Genomic DNA, 19,836 nt, shown 5'->3' on the forward strand with positions numbered 1-19,836 from the left:
GGTGGTTGTGGTGCACCTGTTCACTACACTTCTGATCGAAGAGAGTTTAGATTATGTGTGTGTTTTTGGTTTGGAAATTGCCATTACCACTTCTAACCACCATGTTGCCACCACTGGAAGCCCCTACCACTGGTGTTCATGTTCCTTCCTGAACCAGAACCACCACATGCCACCATGCAAGGGTGGTTGTGGGTTGACGGGCTTGCAAAGTGCAAACCAGTTAAGATAATGGGTTGTAACCCATCTTGGGGTACTCCATATGAATTTTTATCCATTGAAAGTTACAAAGTTAAAGCTAGTTCATTAATTTATAAGAGCTTAAAGAAAGGGTAAAAAGTGACTTAATAACCTTTAATGCTTAAAACTCTAACTTGTCACGAACTTCTAAAAATAATAATTAATTCTAAAAAAATCATTTGAATTTGTATTTTATATAGTTGAAAAGATATGGATGTCTACCGAAGTCTTATTAATTTTTATCTTAAAAATGTCATTTTCATTGTTTCTAAAAATAATAATTAATTCTACAAAAATCATTTGAATTTGTATTTTATATAGTTGAAAAGATATAGATGTCTACTACATTTCATCTTCAAAAGTCTTAATGATTTTGATCTTAAGGTCATTTTTATCGTTTTGTTCAACATTATTACAAGATAGTTCAGCATTTTGCTGCAATCTATTCCTTCCAAAATGGTATAAGATCATCGGAGTATCCAAATCCTATGAGGCCTAGTTTTTTTCAGAAATTTTAGTGTCATTAGTCCCTTTGAACTTTGAACCACTTGGCCTAATCACCCGATGAAAGATTTATGTTGCAATCGTTACAACTAGTCCAAAGGAAGTAAATCAGACCCTGAACAAAAGGCTGTAATGAAAGCAAAAGTAAAAATAAGAATAAATAACTTATTCTCACCAAACGTTACAAAGATTGCAACATAAAACAGACAAAAAAATAGCAGCTTCTAGCGGATATTAATAATTACCCTATTTGGGATTGAGCCGTTTAAAATGAAATAAATAGTATGCAACACAAGTAAAACTCAAAAATTAACTCAATGGTTTCCAACTGAGAGCATCCAATACAAATAAATACAAACTCCCCATATTTTTCAATAGTATTTTCTATCCAACTTTTGGTTTTGCTTTTTTTGACACAAAAATAATAAAAAATGTGATGGATCTGTTGTTGTCAGTCAGACTACAACCTTTTGAGCTAAAATGGCTTTCAATGCTTCTTTAATGTACGGATACTTATACGAAAACCCTAATTCTTTCGCTCTAACAGGCAACACCCTTTGTCCTTCCAAAACCTGCCAAAAAAAAAAAACATTTTTAGGAATATCATTTATAATCAAGATATAACTTACATTATATGTCTTAATCATTTATAATTTATAATAATCATTGAAACATTATGATTAACTATTATATACTAATTTGTTGTTTAATCAATATATAACTTGATAATAAAAAAGTATTTTCGCTTATTTTACTTTAATAATAACGCAAATTTTCTCCCATTCACATTAATTGCAATCCCAGTCCAGTCCAAACACAGTAGTACATAAAGGGCTTTATGCTTACCACTATCGCGCCTTCTCCAAGGACCGCTTTGAGGGCAAGGTCAGGCACCGGTAGCCATGACGGCCGCCCCATCACCGATCCCAAATGTTGGCACATTTCGGCTAGACGGACAGGGTTAGGTGCGGTTCCATTGATCACTCCTGAAATCCAATAATACTAATATATAAAAGAGTAAATTACACGAATGGTCCCTATGGTTTAAGGTAATTTATGCATTTGGTCCCTAACTTATTTTTTTTAACTCGGAAGGTTCCTATTGTTTGTTTTTGTTACGCGTCTGGTCCCTGTCTTACCTAAAAATACTATTTTTCCTTCGATTTTCTTAATTTATTTAAACAAACACACCCCTAACCCCACCCTCTCACCTTACCTTACCTACCCCACCGTTTTTCCCTATTTAAATAATAGTCTTTTTAGGTAAGACAAGGACCAAGCGTATAACAAAAACAAACAATAGGGACCAAACACGTAACAAAAGCAAATAATAGGGACCTTCCGAGTTAAAAAATTAAGTTAGGGACTAAACGCGCAAACTACCCCAAACCATAGGGACCATTCATGTAATTTACTCTAAAACTTGGAAAATATTTACAACTTTTATGTTATGTATTGGTATTTTGGGTTACATGTTACTATTACTTGTAAAAGGAAAAGCAAATTGTCCTTGATAAACACATGAATTGTCACCTTTATAAGATGGATTCGATAAGGCTTCACATAACAGATTCACCAAGTCATCTATATGAATCCACGAAAACCTAACACATTCTCAAAACAATATCAAATTAAATTTTTTTTTTTGAGAAATAGCAACATACTTTACTCTTTTTCCCAATATACTTCTAATAAACTCTCACGATTTTTTAAATCTCTAATAATACATAACTTGGTTGGTTAACGTGTGATAACTGATAAATAGATTAAAAAAATTTATACCTAATTAATTGCAACAACTTAAAATTATAACTTACATTACATTACCTTATAAACATTGATATTTAAGTAAGTTTTAAATCAGTTAATCATAACAAGAGTAAGTACCATTGTTTCCCAGAGCCCAAAGGTCCTCCAGCAAACATCATGAAGATAGGAACCATTTTAGCTGCAAAGTCACATCAGTAACAACTCTTTAAAAATTAAATCTAATCATTAACAACTCATCAAAATGCAAGAAATAGTAATAACACTTTATATAAAAATAATAATAATAATAATAATAATAATAATAAATAAACATACCTAAAGCACCACCATCTTTTCCAAGCACCACCCCAATACGAATAAGTGCGAGTCTAACATCCTTATCAACTGCAAGAGCTTTTCCTTCCCATTCTCTACAAACCTAATCATATAATATATATATATATATATATATATATATATATACAAAATTACAAAAATAAAAATCTCATTACTTTTTTGTTAGAATATTTATTTGAATTGAAAGGTTTTTTTTTAATTAATTATTCACCTCGGATAGATAATCATTTCCAGAAGGGCTTTGTTCATCAAACACTTGTGTTTCACTAGTACCTGACTCAAAATAAATAAATAAAAAACATTATCACATGATTAGGTAACATAACATAATATAAATCAACTTGTAAAATTACAATTTTGTCCCCATACCATAATAGCCAACTGCTGTTGCACTAACCAAAACTTTTGGTCTTGCATCACTTGTGGAGCTATTTATCGAGTCAACAACCTTTATAAAAAGTCAAACAAGCCCATCAAAACAACACAATAAACAAAGTGCTCATTCTTTTATACCATTTCCCTTCATTCTCAACTTTGTGGGTCCCACCTTCATTTCTCCTTCTGTGGGACCCGTAAAATGAGAAGGGCAAGTGGTCAAATCTTACTTTCACTGAAAAAAAAGCTGTTTTTTTAATACATTTTATAATTGTTTTGTTGGTCTTTTAATTTACAATTAATAACCTTTGAGGTGACTCCAATCCTGCTTTGTTTGATCTCTTTCTTGATCTGCAGTTGAAAAAATAAAAAAATCATATTATTTATTACACAATGATTTCAATAAACAGTAGAAAAAGTATAATGGTTTAACACTATAGAGAACAGTTAAAATAGTGAAAGTACATTGAGGCTTTTTGGATTTTGCTCTTAATAAATGCACTTGTTGAGAAAAAAATATGTATAAAAGCCAACAAGTGATGCTGATGTGGCCCACTATATGATAAATTAGTACAAAATGCTTATGGTTTATTTACCTCAGAAGACCATCTTGTACTAATGGGTAATCCAGCCAAGTTTACAACTCCAGTTGACTTTTGAATGCAATCTTTCCATTGAGGCTCCTCTGCAATTACAATGCCTGGGAAATCCTTCACTACAACCAATAAAGAAGTATTTAGAATTTAGAATTTAAGATGAAAGCAAAGACTTTTAAGAGCGGTTTATAGTAATTGACATTGTTATAAACTTATAATTGAAGATTCATTTTCACAGAAAGTTGAAATTTCCAGAATGAATCGGATATTATGGATTTTTTTAACAGTAACTATTACCTTCTTACCCGGAAAAATGGACTGAGCTTTAGATCTAGATCGAGTCAAGACACAGATACTATGGTTATCTGCATTCCAGAGATGATTAAGATTCAGTTACATTTCTATTATGATATAAAGTAAACAAAAAAGTTATATCTGAAACATGCCACATCAATACTCTGAAGTTGTAAACAACATATCAAAGTTGATACATTGTTATAAGAGCAATCATAAAAATCCAGAATGTAAATCCAAGAGCCTTTGAAACAGATAGATGGAATCATGGAATATTAATACCTTCATAGAGCCTTTGCACCAATTTACTCCCTATAAAGCCTGTAGCTCCTGTTATAGATACTGTCATCTGGTTACCCTGCAGCAAACCCAAGAGTAGATCAGCTTTCCACCAACAACAATAGATTATGATAGAGTTTGATATTCCTTTTTCTTTTGAAAAGAAAAGAGCTAAACTTTGACTTTTTCTTGAGGACAAACATCGCTACAAATAACATCTTGAAATAGATGGTTATGGCGAATAATTTAGCTTGGAATTTCGCCAAAAAGTGAAGCATTACAATTTGCATAGTATATATGACTTGAGGAATTGTTCGATTTCTTTGGCTGGAAACTTATGAAGTTAAGATTTCAAAGTAAGTACACTTGTAAACGCTATTTTAAGGCCAAAATGTAGCTCCAACTTCCATATATCCGAATGATATTTTCTTAATTGTTCAAACGACGCAGTGATTTAACAATTCATACAACTACTTCAACTGAATAATCATCTCCTTCGATTCTAGTCATAGAATTTACAATCAATGTGTGGATGATGGATAAGTAAATGCAGAAAACTCATTCACCTTAACCGACTGAGACGAGCCATTGACGTCGGTTTTAACACACCAAACCCTAACTCTTCTGAATTCACTCACCTGAAATGGAAAACGAAAACTAACCCTAACACATCAACTACGACAACGTAAAATACAAATCCAGATAGAGGGAGATGATACCGAAGTCGGTTGAGGAGAAGAGTGAAGAGAAGGAGAAATTGAGGTTCTCCAAGCCAGAGCAGAAGCTCCACAGAGCTCCATTGATTTCAGCAGAGTAACGTGTGTGAGAATTTTGTGGAGTCGAGTGGGAAGATGCAGGGTTTTTTGTGCTGCTGAAGCTGGTGGTCACGGTGGGCGACAATGGTGGATTGGTCATCGTGTTTGCATTCGAGCCACATTTTAATTGCATTTCTTCATATCTTATTGTGGTACCCACCCTTGTTCACTTGTTTAATTTGTATACTTAATTTAGCAAAATCAAGGTAGAGTCGACCTATTTGTTAATAATAAAAGAGATTCATTAAATTATATTTTGGTAATTTTTGTATCATCCAACAATCATAAATTTCAAATTAAGAAGAAAAAAAAACATCAAGTACTCATATGATACACTCATACTCATCGATAATGATCGACAAACCAAACATGTGATCACATACCGGTGCAATGCCCCTTTGCAAAAACGGTCACAGAATGCATTTTCAAATGGTGCAACGTGCCGCAAATCAACTTCAGCACGGTGTTGGATGTGCTTGATTATGCCTCGAGCTAGGGCAACTGCCCAAAGAAAAGGAAAATACCATTAGCTATCTATCATGGTATCATTTAGAACATTTAAAAGGCGAGAACGAAAGACTTTTTAACAATAAGATGGTGTGTACTACAAAAGTGGCAGATATAATCAAGTCAATGACTTTCCTTTGGTTCAAACACATGGGCAAAAGCAGAAATTTAAATTAGGCCGGATAGAGTACCCTTCCTTTCTATAACTTGTAATATGTTTCGTTTTGTTTGCATTTCTTGTTTTCCTTGTCTTGTAATTTCTCTCCTAGCACGTTGTTAGGGGTAGTTTTTTTGGCTTTAATATATATCTTTATTTGTCGGTTCAAAAAAATCTATTTTATCCACGGGTATAGTAATTAGTTGTTTGTTTCAGACGTACCATTCAAGCATGCTTACGTACATTTATAAATGGGAAAGTGACATATATAGGTAAGATAGTTATCATTTTGTACATGTTTAGTCATTCATGGTGTGTGTGTGTTAAATAAGTCTTTATACTTTATCTTTTTATACATATTAAGTCCTTCGGACCGGATTCTACATGTTTTGTTGATGTGGAAACATATGTGGCATAAATGACAATTAAATGGCATCTTATGTGGCCTAGTCAATGCTTATAAACGAATATTTACACAAGAAATCAAGATGAATCAATTTTGGCCTAGAAGAAGAAGGAGGATATCGACCGGCTCATGGATTTCGAATGGTTCAAGCAACTACAGAGTAGATAATGAAATCCTTTATGATTGTTTACTCCTTATACGCATTCGTACCTCCAAGATCAAAGATAACCCTAGAAAGAAATTTAGATGTGACCTAACCCATTGGTAATTACCGATTTTGATTTTATTTGTCAAAATGCATCATTTTGGTATTCAATTTCACCTTCTTACCTTTTTGTTTTTCGTTTTTATTACTAAAGAAACCAAGAAAAAGTGAAAATTTTGGGAATGGGTTGATGAAGAACCTATGAATATGAAGCCTAATGTAGAATATATATATATGCTTTTAGAGGTTCTAAAGAACGTGGCAGTTGTTAGGAAAATGTGAAAGAATTGAATCTTATGTTTCTTGTAATGGTTTTCTATTGGTTCTTGTCTTAATTGTTAAGCTTATGTATCGAGGTTTATGTAATGGTAGAAAGTACATTGATATTTTGTGTTCATTGTGAAGCTTATGTATTGATGATTATGTAACGGTAGAAAGTACATTGCTATTATGTATGGAAGTTGATGTAATGGATGTTTATGTAATGGATGTTGATGTAATGGATGTTTATAAAACTACATTGCTATTATATGCATCAAATTAGTAGACAACTGGAATATGAGTACCAAACAGTATGGGACAAAATTGATTCTTTTGTTTAAAACTAAGATATATAGAAAATGTTGACTCCTTTGTGTAAGACCAAGACAAATTGTAGGAATATTCTTTTGTAGACAAATGGATATAAAGACAAACAAAAGTAGGAGACAAAAGGCATCAAACCTTTAAATAATTATAAAAGTTAAGCCTACTACATCAAACTATTAAACGAGTAGGGGTAGTACAATAATTAAGTATAAAATATTAGTCCACTACATCAAAAGATAACCCCACATATATTGTACCATTATATCAAACCCTAATCACTTGAAAACCACATGTTTGTTTTGATTGGATCCACCTCCAAACCTTCTTCTTTAGACCAATTTTGATGATTCTTTCTGAAGACTTCCTCACCCTACCAACATCATTCATAGGAACCTTCTTTACACGAGCTTCATTGACAAGGGCTTGATTAACAACAGGAATAGAAATGATCGTTGGTGGTCCCACTGCTGTTACCGCCATCTTGTGTCATCGTCACCGCCATACGCCACCAGGTGGGTGGCTGGGTGCTTTGCGAACAGAAGTGTGTGTGGGTGTGTTTCTGTGATTAGAGTGTGTTGTGTGTGGTGTTTTTTGGCTAGAATTCACAAGAAAAGCCACCACCACCACCATGAGGTGGTGGCTGCCACCTCCAACCACCGCCTGCCGCCACAAGGGTGGTTGGGTGTGTGTGTATGTGATATTTGTGTGTGTATGCGTTCATTTGAATATTTTGTTGTAATATTGTACTTTGACCTGGATAATTAAGGGAATCTACCACCACTACCGTAAGGTGTCCACCGCCGCCGTGAGCCGCCTTTGACCACTACTACCCGAGGCGGTAGTGGGTGGTGCCCGACTTAATTAACAGTTATTTAACCTAAAAGTTTAACAAATAGACTAATTAAGATGTGATTAGATTAGAAACCCTAATTTTGTATATGTTAATTTGGAATTGTCTGGACCCACAAGTTTGGACCATTGGATTGGAATCATGAATTAATCCCGACCGCATTGTAAGTTGACCTAGTAGAGTGATGGACTTAATGGATTAAGTCCTTAATGACATAAGTAAGAAACACTTAACCCTAATCGTCATTTTATATGAAAACCGTAATTTTGCTTGGGCCTTGAGTTAAGACTTACTATTGGGTTTTGGTGATTGGGTTGTTGATGGGCCATCCAAGAACAATCATATGGACTAGAATATTTTTGTGGGCTTTAGGGTAAGGCCCATGTGAGGGGTTTGGGTCCAATTTGGTAAATTGGGTCATATATTGGGCTTTGATTCATAGTTTGACTTTTGGGCCTTTGGATTGGGCCTTGAGTTCGAATCAAGCTAAGATGGGGGTAAAGTAGTCTTTTACCCTAAGCATGGACTTATGTTTATGTGTTTGAACCCAATTATTAATTGGGTGTTATTTTGATGTTGACAGTTCGGGAATCTGTCATCCAGCAACTTGAGTTTTGTTCGCGGGACTTCAGCAGTGTGAGGTGAGTTACCTTCCAATAGAAGTGGGTTGAAGGCACCAATGTCGGCCCACTAGTAAGATCTATAGTAGAGATGATTGTCTTTATGATAATTATCTGGTATGTCACTATCTGTTATGCTTTATGTGCTAGTATGTTATGATGTTATGTGATAGTGCTAGGAGGGGTATGATAGACCCCAGTACCGATCGATAGGGGCCGAAGGGGTATGCCAGCACCCTGATAAGCTAGGCAGTATATGATTGATGTGTTTATGAGCTAGTATGATATGTGGTAGAAGTAGAGGTGAAATAGTCCCCAGTACCGGTTGAAAGGACCGAAGGGGTAGGCCAACACCCTGATATGCTAGGCGAGATACCGGTCGAAAGGACCGAAGGGGTAGGCCAACACCCTTATATGCTAGGCGAGGTACCGGTCGACAGAACCGAAGGGGTAGGCTAGCACCTTGGTATGCTAGGCAGTTACCGATTGAAAGAGACCGAATGGGTAGTCCAGTACCGGATATGTTAGACAGTATGTATATTGTATGGTATGTGGTATGATGGGGTAACTCACTAAGCTTTGTGCTTACAGTTTTCATTTTTGGTTTCAGGTACTTTGTTTTCAAAGGAAATGAGTTGGCTCGATCGTAGCGCATCACACTATGTTTTCCGCACATGAGATCTTTGGGATTACACTTTGATATTATTTTATGATAATATGTTTTGATTATTGACACTTTGGTTTTGACATGGGATGTTATTATGGATGTTTTCTTATACTATTGGTTTTATAATAACTTAATTAAAATGAAATTTTTGGTCTTGATTTTTGGGATGTTACAAGTTGGTATCAAAGCCTTGGTTTGAGAGATTCGGGCACGCTCTCGGGTGTGTTTGAACTCAAATCGAGGGTTTGAAAGATTTTTACAAGAAAATATTTTTTCTGAAATTAAAATTAAGGGTTTTAATCAAGAACAATGAGTGTGAGGCATGCAATCAGCCGAGCTCAAGTAAGTTTTCCCTAAATACACATACATGTTATGATATGTTATGTTATGATATGAACTAAGAATACGTGAACTGCATGCTAGATTAGGGCTAAGGATCTAGGAAGGATGCCTTATATGCCTATTGTATGTGCTTGTAGACCTGCATGCTAGTATTGATCACTCAGTGATAGGATGGCATGTTTAGGTTATGCCTGATTGTATGAGCTTTAGAATCTCATGCCAGTACAGATTCCTAATTAGAGGATATAATGGTTTGATTGGAGTATGTTGGTTAGATTTTCCATTTTCTGAATGTTGCTTGCTTTGTGCTTTATGGGACTCTTAGTGATGTGAGTTACCTACTAAGTGAATATGCTAAGTCACATGGGACACTGGCCGGATAATCTCAGAGTGATGGACTTGACCCTATTGCACAACTCTTGTTTGAGTCTAACCGTTCTAGGGATGGGTCTTTTACTCGAAGGATTATCTGATCTCTGTTGCATGTGGCTATATTCATAAGGTATCTAGTTGAAATTACTGGGAATCCTTCAGCAATTGAGGACGGTGAGTTCGAGAACCTAGGAAAGCCTAGGATATGCTACGGTGGGTTAGTAGTGTGGTTTAGTGAGACTTGGGCGCATCAGTTTGAGGAAGTGACTTAGAGGATTCGGGAGGATTGTTGAGGAAAGTATGGATAGGTGTGGAAAGTAGTATTGGGCCGGTACTACTGAAAGCACAAGATCCATACTCGAATCAGTGAGAGTCTTGGAGAATCTGAGAGGCTTCGGGAAGGAGAATCCTTGAGTATGTTTTGACCAGTGGTTTTGGTGGTTTCTATTTTAGAGATGAGCACTTAGGGAGGCGGTTCTGGTTCAGGATTAGGTCTCAGCTCAGGTGGTGAGCAAGTCAAGGGAAGGACTGCCAAGATTTTGAGTTCGCATTGGATTGAGGTGATGGAAGGTGTTTTCCGCACTAGTCTCTACCCCATAGGAGCCAAGGTTTGGTTCGCCTTGGATGTATTGTACTGAGCGGCAAGGAGCTGTTGGGAATTGATTGTGCGATCTGTTGCACTTTCCAAATTGGAGAATATGTTTTGGGAGGAGTTTGGGACCCGGTTTAGGGCAGAGAATGTTCCAGTTGTTGCAGTTCAGCCGTTGGCAAGGGAGTTAGTGATCGTGACGGGGTGTCAGACCCTGAAGGATATGACTTCCAGAGTCCGAGGGCACGAGATCGATTTGGAGCACATTGGGAAGAGAGGGTTGTGCCAAGTGCATATAGTAGAGGGTTTGTGACAACTAGCAAGCTTCTGGTCAAGTCAAGTCAAGTCAAGGTCAACAAGTCAATCTGGTCAACTCAACTAGTGTTTATATGTTAGGGATTACTTTATGTTTACTAATGTATGACTCTAAATCTTAATGTGAAGTATCGCTTAAAAGTTCTAACGTTCAAAGATTCTAGATCCAAATCAGGATAAGGGAAGTAACAACTCTATAAAACACTATTACGTGCCCTTCTGGGTGTATGACACTTAAAATAGGGTGTAACTAAGTCTAAAGTCCTTGCTCTACGAAGAAAAACATTAATAAAGGCCCCCGACAAAGTCTCTCCCAATCTCTCCCACTGTATCTCTCTCTCCCAAATCTCTCCAAGTATGTGAAATCTCTCCCAAATTTCTCCAAGTATGTCAAATCTCTCTCAAATCTCCCTATGTAGTTTTTCCTTAGTCAAATTTCAACTCAAAATGGAAGGAGAAAAGCTTGAAAGAACAAGCCCAGTGGAACCTCTTTAAGCAACTTCCCCCCCCCCTCACTTCAGAACCCTCGAAAATGGCTCCGGAATTAAGGTGCTCCGGAATGACCTTGCACCGAACAATCTTGCTCTTGAAGAATCCCTCCGGAAAATCTCGTTTGAAACCTTCATGATCGCTTCGGAAGATACCACCTCGCAGCCTCGGAAGAATTGGTTCCGGATCAGAGCTGACTCCGGAAGTGAGACTTGATTCCGGAAATTTGGGCTAGACTCCGGAAATTGGGAATGACCTTCGGAACTCCTTAAGTGGCTTCGGAACTCCTTAAGTGGCTCCGAAACTCGTTTCTTGACTTCATATTTTAGACCACTTCAGAACTTTTCTTTAGTTTAGGACATTTTTACGTTGGGAATTCCTCCAAACTCGTATTTTTCATATCCTAAACCCCTTAAACCCTTATTGTATGCCAAAATTGATTATTTGAAACATATTTATATAAAATAATACCCAAGATTTTAAAGGGGTTTGACTTTATGATGTGATGTAAATCCCCCATTTTCTCATGCAAATCTCAGTAAAACGCATATTATCCATAAATAACTAAGCTTTGTACACCAGTCCTCCAAGCAAATGTCAATTCATCCCTTATCCTCCCCATTTAGAATACGTGAACTCCTTTCCCCCATATTCCACTTCTCATTTTTCATACTCAGTAAACTCCTAAGAAGTGCTCTCAACTCATTCAAGCTTCAAGTCTCATTCCTTTAAAGAAAATTCCCAAATTTCTTTTTTGTAAGTGTTTCATCTTCTTTGACTAGTGATTCTCCACATTATTCCTAAGAATTTATTATATTTACACATAAATTTATTACTAGGATATTTCTAAAGTCCAAAGAATCTTTCAAGTGTTGAAACTTGGAAATTCCTTATCATCTCTCCAAATCACCCAGCAAGATAACCAAGGTGAGCTTTATACCCCACCTTTTTCTAAGTTTTTATTGTTTTTTTTTTGGGAGAATACAAGTCAAATCTTGTCTAAATCCTTGGATAATTGCATGTATTTATATGTGTAGTGTGTGTTGAAATATTATTATTTTATTATAATTTTCATGAACGTGAGATTTCACAAATTTCATGAAGATCATAAAATAATTAAATCACCACATAAATGATACTTTGTGTACAAAAGAGCCTACCAAACTGTTGGGTGTGTCCAACATACCCCTTTATCTATGCTTTCATGTTTAGAAATAAAAGTTGTTAAAACGAACCTTGATAAGTTGACACTATTTCTAGTAATTTTCGAAAATTGGAACTTTGTGACTTTTTGCAAACTATTAGGGATTATTTTTATAAATATTTGATATAAATAATCTGACCAAGAAATTATACAAATAGAGCCTTTATGACAAAAATATTTGCATGTCATAAGGCTGCTGTAATAAACTCACACAAGTCAAAGTTATATACAAACCATAACTTGACACTTTTCGGCAAATTGGGTCTCACTTAGTATTTTATAAAGGGAAGATCTGTTTTGCCGAATTCACTAATATTGGGTCGATTTAACAAATATTCAAAATGGATTATTTTTAACAAACGAAACGAAACTAAACGAAATATCTAGTCAACGACTACAACTATTATTATTTATTTAGTAAATAATGGATTTCACGATTTGCTCAAAGAGCGGTTAGTATTCTAATCAGACAAATCTTCACAGTACATATATTAATATAATAATGTATGCTTTAAGTCCTATAAGAATTATAACTAGAGTCTCCTAGAGGGAGAACAAGAATTTGTGTATAGATCTATACGGGGTTGACAACCCACGCATTCGTTGTTCGCTACAGCTAGACCGGCCAGTCTAGGGTGACAAATGTCTTAAACAAAACCGAAGCCTGAAGAACGTCATAACAGGCACTCCGTCACATTAGTGTGGTTATAACGACTCACTAGAATATTTCAGAAATGTGTTTATACAAATTTCACTTTCGATTTACAATCAACTATGTTTTGATTACCTCAATAAGACCTCTTTTCCACACAAGTGTTATGTTTTTGTTAAAACTACTAATTTTATACATCAGAAAATATAGGATTTTCTGGGGGAAACGATTTTATACAATTTCAAAACGATAAACTAAGTCACACATGCAACTATACTCGATTTGAAATAAGAATTACAACCATTTTGATAAGAAAATATTGGATTTTCTGGATTTCCAAACTATCATCGAAGTTTTATATGAAAATGCTTATGAACTCACCAACATATTTTATGTTGACGCTTTTCAAACGAGTTGTATTCCCAAGAAATCAATAAGCAAGTTATGGATCGCGGACTCAAGATTATTTTATTGTATTTTGGAATTTGCTTACTGTTGTCTCTTTTGTGTAAATTTTGAGAACATAAACATGATGTAAAACAATGTAAGCTTGTTATATTGATGTATGATGTTTGGATTTGCTAAATTCCATTTATATACAATTGTTATGATACTGCACAATGACGTCACCCGCCTCCGGACGTTTTCGCCGTTCTGGTTCGGGGGTGTGACAAATTGGTATCAGAGCATTGTTTATAGTGAACTAGTATATCTAGCCATATAGGATATACAACTATAAATACAATGGGACTAAAACACTCTGACTAAAAGAATACATACTTTTTAGGACCATATCATAATAAGAAATAAAACAAAATAACTCAGAGGTTGAACACTACGTCAAGCTTGGGCAGTTATGTAATCATATATGGGATAAATATAGTCTGATCAACTATATTTATTTGATATATGACCAACATGTGTTCGGGAGTGGTAGTGGCGTTGCAACAAGTCTAAAAATCCCCAACTCGTTATCCAAAAGTTCTAAGAACCAACCCTAAAACAAGTAAAATACTATATGAGTATTTTGACAATCTATTTATTTCCTCGTACTCACTTATTCTTGTACAGACGACATGACAAGCTTTCACCACCCCGGAGACCCTTACTTTCCCAATCAGGGGAATGGAGGTTGGATTGAGGAAGACCCCGAGGAACCCATGGAGGATCCCGAAGAACCAATAGAGTTTGAAGAAGAGGACATTGATGAAGAAGTCGAGGAAGAGGTTGAGGAGGACGAGGAATCGGAAGTAGATTCTGAGGTTATCAACCCTCCATACATGGCAAGAATACTGATATGGACATATTTAGTTATAAAATTCATGCATTATCTTAATACTTTATGTTGTTTTTATCTCATTTAATGAACAAAAGGTGCTTAATTAGTTTATAATTTCATTTTTCAGCAAAAACTACATGCTCGGGTGGAAAATGAAGCGGAACTAGCAATTAGAGGCTTGGATCTTGGATTTTGAAGAAAGAAGGATGTTGTTGGACAGCTTGACCCCTCGTCAGTATTTTGGTCATATCTCATGAACCGTAACTCCGATTGACGAGATTCAAAATGTTCTGAAAAGTAGACACAATTTCGGACGACTTTCGTGTTTTGAGAAAATGTTGATTCGAAACGTACTCGGCGAGTAGGGTCGATTACTCGCCGAGTTGGTCAGAAGTTTCGCGATTCTGGACGCGCTGACTTGCCGTGCACGGGTTTTAAGTGACGGACTCGCCGAGTAGGTCACTGGACTCGCCGAGTGGCCTCTGTTTTGTGAAAATCTATATAAAGGGACTTTCAGATCGATATCATAGCATGGAGAGAAACCCTAGGAGGCTGAGAAACGATTAGAAGTGCTGCTAGGTCGTGAGGGACTGAAGAATCAACCCTACATTCAATTGTGAAGAGAATCAAGACAATTTTGGTTTATTCTTAGTAACTTTTTGATTTGAATCATGTTTACATACTTTGGTTTCGTTTTTGAGTTTATGTTTACTGCAATCATGAGCTAAAAACTTATTCTTCTGTTCGGGTAGACAATTTTGTGAACATGGATTGATTATTTGAGTAGGATTAATTTTATGTTGGTTAATTTAGTTATTTTAGCTTGCTAAAGAACCTTGTATGTGAATGATAATTGATTTTCTGTTAATAGGGAGATAATTAATTAGCATGAACATCTATTAGTTATCAATCTCATATGCTTAGTGAACACTTTTTGTCATATGTCTAGTGTAGTGAACATGAAACTAGGATTAATAAGAAAATCAAGTAAATTTATGTGCAAGCTTGTGAGATGACCATTAAACAAGAAGTTAATTAAAAGGAAAAATTAATTAGCTATTGCAAGTCTAACTTAACCCGAATATTATATCTAGTAAATTTAATTGAAATAGACAACTGGCCATTGTTTAAATTGATTTATTTGCTAAGGATTAATGAAGTGAATACGGAACTAATCAATTGAATCGGTAACTAGCAAAAGAATTAATCCATTGCACTTTTACCTTGAAATCAACTATAGGATCAATTAAGTTGAACTAAATAGAAGTACTTCTCCGTTATTGAATCTAGTCAAAATCTTTATTTTCTAGCTTAAATTAGTAATAATTAGTAAGTTTCTAGTCTTGTAAAACTAGAGAACAACCCCTGCTTTTTAATTAACTTAGATTAAATTAGTTTTTAGTTTAATTTGCCGTTCCCTGTGTTCGATACCCTGCTTATTTAGCTATACCACAATTGATAGGTTCACTGTCTTTTGTGTGTTATTTGATAATTAAAAGTAGGTTTAAAACTAGTGGGTTTTACACACATCAAATACCACCGTATAGGATGGGCTACAATGGCCCTACACCTCCTTGGGATGACGATATCGAGAGATGGGGCCGACCCGAGGGTCAACAACCACCATTTGGGATGAACCGAGGTTACTACGATCTTCGGCATGGAGGACCAGCGGATCGCGCACTCCCTGTCGTGGTCAGACGTATTAGGGACATAGGTGCCCAGACACAAGTGATTGCCGACCGGGTAATGCAGATACGGGCGGCTATGCAGATCACGGATACTCGCACGCGAGACCTAGAGCGAAACTTCTATCCAATGGAACGACTCGTAGAAGATCTTGCCATTTCACGACCAGAGGTCAGAGAATACCAGGAGCGACACACCGCTTTGGAGGAGCGTGTACGGGTCACCGAACGCAGGTTAGCTGAGCTCCAGGGCGCGTCTACCTCATCGTCAACACCACCAGAACCGACTCGTCACGTCTAGTGCCTGCTCACTCGCTACCGTATCGACTTTCTTCTGTGCACTACCCTATGTATTTTCGTGTTAGCTTTTATTTCACTACGTGTATTGTATGCCTTTTTAAAGGCAAAATTTTCATGTACTCAAGAAATTATTATCAATGAAAAGCAGATATATATTTCTTATGATATGATACCCATTGTGCGCTCTATTGCTACTATTACATGTTGAATTTATACACACACTTGTTCATATGCACCCAAATCACCGATACTATTCTAAAATCAAGAAATCGTATAGTGAAATGCATTGGATACTCGTTGTCCTTCTGATCCATGACAGAAAGATGCCGAGGAGACCAATCCGAAAAAACAACAGCACAACACCACTACCGCCGCCCCCGCCGGAGATAAACTCTACGGCCTTTTAAGTGGCAGTAACAGCAACATTAGCCCATATTCAAAACGGAAATAATGGTGGTAATGGTCATGGGACGGGTAGCTCCCATCAAGGACCGAAACCCGAATTACCCAAAACCCGGATAGAGTCATTCTTTAAACCCAGGACCCAAACCGATTTTACATATTCCGGTTCTAACGGTTCCAGTTCGATTCTGGTTCCGGTCCGGTTTTCCGGTTCTAAATCTCATCCCTACTATAGGGTCACACCTTTATCAAGTTGGCATATTTTTGTATATTTATTATTAATGTGATTATCAACAAATAATATTGATTCTTATATGTTAATTAGGGAATAGTTATTGTTTTGTGAAAATAATAATTATGAGTATTACTAGTTATTATTTCATATGATATGAATTAATAAGTCATGCACAACATTTTGGACTAATTGGATTCTTTTGTCTTTTACCTAAAGACAAAGTTTATATTTTATAAACTTGGAGTTTATAAAAAATAAAGAATCTTACTTTTTAAAATGCATAATGATGGTGTAGGAGGTTGCTTTTTCAACCTCCCACCTTTTGTCTCTCATGCTTCTAAAGGCTACCATTACTTTAGATTATTTTAATGGTTAGGCCTTACTTTTCATGGGCTATATAAAAGATGCATGAGGCTTGAATTTTTGCAAGAGTGAAGCTTTTCTTCTTCTTTATTTCTTTCTCTCTAAAACGGTGGGTTTTCTACTCCTCTCTCCCCCTCTCTTTCTCTCTCTATCTATCTATCTATCTATCTCTCTTCTGAAGTTAGTTTGGTGGTTTAGAAGACCTCTTGAGTTGTTCCCTTTAGTGCTTAATTAAGTTAAGAACTTAAAGGCTTTAGACACTCAAAAATATAAGAAGGAACTAGCATTCCAAGTGCCTTACTCTTGATGGTGGATACTTATAGAGAAGATCATACACTTTGATCTTTTTTTATCTTCATCAACACCCCAAAACCAAGTGGGTTCAAAGGCTTCAAAGGTAATCTCTAAAACATCCTATGGTTGGTTTTATTTCATTCTAATCTCTATAAATGGATCCATGATGGTTCAGTTTTGTTATGAACTAAAAATAAACTTGTTATTTTTAAAGTCTTCTATTGTCGGCTTTTGTGAAAAACAAACTTTTATTTTGTATCAAAACTCAACATGAACAAATTCAGAGGGAAGCAGTTGATGAACTGAACATCTACTGGCTAGAACCTTCGGTTTCTTTTGATCTGAGTAATTTGTCAGATTATCAACTTGATTTTCCGATCACTCCCAGGGCCTTTCTGTCCAGATGCTTTGAGAAGATTGAGAAGGCACCACTTTCAGATTATGATGTTAATCACATGCTCTTCTCTTTCTATCTTAAATACGCCAAGCCTCAATTCAAGACTTGGAGTTCGCAGAAGATTGTTGTTGTAAAGGTTTATGCTCCTATCCCGACTGAAAACTTCATAATTGTCAAGTTCAAAGGATTTTGAGGAGCAAGTCGTATCGAAGATGAATTTACTCTTATTGATCTGCCTTGCATGAATCCATACGATTGGATTTCTTTGTTCCCGATTTTGTCAAAAGATGAACATAAGTACAAGACAATCATTGCTCATTTGAAAAGGATGTTTATTTGCAACATTCATGAGATTGAGAAGATGGATGTATAAATAGCGTGTGTTCTGAAGAAAAGGCCGGTTCTGAAACCTGAAGAGGAACCAAAAGATCTGAACAAGCTTAAGCTGGGTAAAATTTAGAAAGATAATTGGACTGTGGTGTATCAACGAAAACATGGTCAAAAAGATTAGAAGAGTATGTTCTTCTTACTAGACAAACATTTATACTCAACTACTGCTCTCAACTCCATCATGGGATTAATGGAAGCTTGCAAAGCAAACATCGTTGCTGATCAGATGTGCTTCACTGATATGATCAAGTGGTACCTAGTCGTTAGAAATACACTTGTGAATTTGATGTTGAGACTGTTCAAATTTCAGAAGAAACAACAATGAAGACTCTCCTTTCTTATTTGACACAAAGGGGGAGATTGTGGGTTTAAATGTATTGTGTCAAATATATGTGCTAGATAGTCTTCTTTACCGGTTTGGGCCTGTCCATTCTTGGTTTTGCATTCTAGGGTTAGACTATAAATACTGCATGCATGTATAAATTAGGGTTAACGTTTTGTCGCCCTACTTAGCTCTAACAGAGAAGTTCTCATTGAACTCTTCTAGAGTTATTGTAATCAAAGCATTCGACACTATTTTGATCATTGTTCTTGTAATTTAATTCACGTTATTTACTATAGAATCTTTCGATCTTAGTCATTGTTTTTCTACAATATGTTATTGTCGACTATTTACTTAATTGATATGTTTAGTATTATGTTATTGTCAACTACTTATTTAATTAATTACTAATAATCATAGTAATATGTTATTGTCAACTATTTACTTAATTGATGTTTAGTATTTTATTTTTTATAAGACATATAATTTTTATATTTATTTTTTAATTTCACCTCGGGCTTACGCCTCACTTTGCCTCGAGGCTTACGCATTGTGAGGCGAAGGGAAAACGCCTCGATGCTCTATTCCGTTCTTTTACATCTTGACTATATGATCGATCATGTACGCTCTGATATGTACTCGTCGTGGTGTATCGTATGCTTTGAGTCGATATTAAGAAAATCCGAGACTCAGTCATTAGACGACAGTTAAGAACATTCTGAAGTATGTGAGAAATACAAAAGAAATTATGCTTGTGTATAGGGTGAACAAGAGCTAGTTCTAAAAGGTTACACAAACACAAGTTTCCAGATAGATAGAGATGTTTTAAAGTCATGGTCCGGATGACTATTTGAATGGTTGTGTGGTGACTTGGAAAAGCTCCAAACGGTGGCAAACTTTACATGTCTGAATATATTGTTGCAAGTGAAGCATCCAAGGATGCTACATGGATCAAGAACTTCATAAATGGCCTTGGAGTGTTCCGAGCAATAAAGAA

At 35.8% G+C, this 19,836-nt stretch overlaps 1 protein-coding gene across 3 annotated transcripts; it reads right to left on the reverse strand.

Moving 5' to 3' along the window:
- Positions 1 to 1,037: 1,037 nt before the first annotated feature.
- On the reverse strand, positions 1,038 to 5,314 carry SULA (NAD(P)-binding Rossmann-fold superfamily protein). Of its 3 annotated transcripts, none has more exons than XR_013689028.1 (13): positions 5,111 to 5,314; positions 4,958 to 5,029; positions 4,395 to 4,470; positions 4,116 to 4,183; positions 3,819 to 3,932; positions 3,529 to 3,573; positions 3,217 to 3,295; positions 3,059 to 3,120; positions 2,827 to 2,929; positions 2,629 to 2,689; positions 2,275 to 2,345; positions 1,588 to 1,743; positions 1,038 to 1,313 (listed from the first exon to the last, which is right to left on the reverse strand). XR_013689028.1 is itself a non-coding variant. In XM_079015612.1 (13 exons), exons 1-13 carry the CDS (start codon positions 5,189 to 5,191, stop codon positions 1,197 to 1,199), a joined length of 1,089 nt encoding a protein of 362 aa, XP_078871738.1. In that variant the 5' UTR covers positions 5,192 to 5,311; the 3' UTR covers positions 1,038 to 1,196. The 3 variants fall into 3 exon arrangements, 2 of the variants coding, with proteins under 2 accessions (XP_078871738.1, XP_078871739.1); XM_079015612.1 differs by having other exon boundaries at positions 1,588 to 1,727; positions 5,111 to 5,311; XM_079015613.1 differs by having other exon boundaries at positions 1,588 to 1,727; positions 3,819 to 3,937; positions 4,124 to 4,183; positions 5,111 to 5,310.
- Between the last annotated feature and the right edge of the window lie 14,522 nt (positions 5,315 to 19,836).

Source organism: Lactuca serriola, chromosome 8 (genome assembly GCF_051521515.1).
Source record: "Lactuca serriola cultivar US96UC23 chromosome 8, Lser_US96UC23_V15, whole genome shotgun sequence".
Lineage (NCBI taxonomy): Eukaryota > Viridiplantae > Streptophyta > Magnoliopsida > Asterales > Asteraceae > Lactuca > Lactuca serriola.

Excerpts from the sequence above, each read along its gene's own strand:
- SULA (XM_079015612.1), bottom strand. The coding sequence starts at position 5,191 with ATGGAGCTCTGTGGAGCTTCTGCTCTGGCTTGGAGAACCTCAATTTCT. Across the intron at positions 5,030-5,110 it reads CTTCTCCTCAACCGACTTCG|GTGAGTGAATTCAGAAGAGT; the intron begins GTATCATCTCCC and ends TTTCCATTTCAG. Across the intron at positions 3,121-3,216 it reads AACAGCAGTTGGCTATTATG|GTACTAGTGAAACACAAGTG; the intron begins GTATGGGGACAA and ends ATTTTGAGTCAG.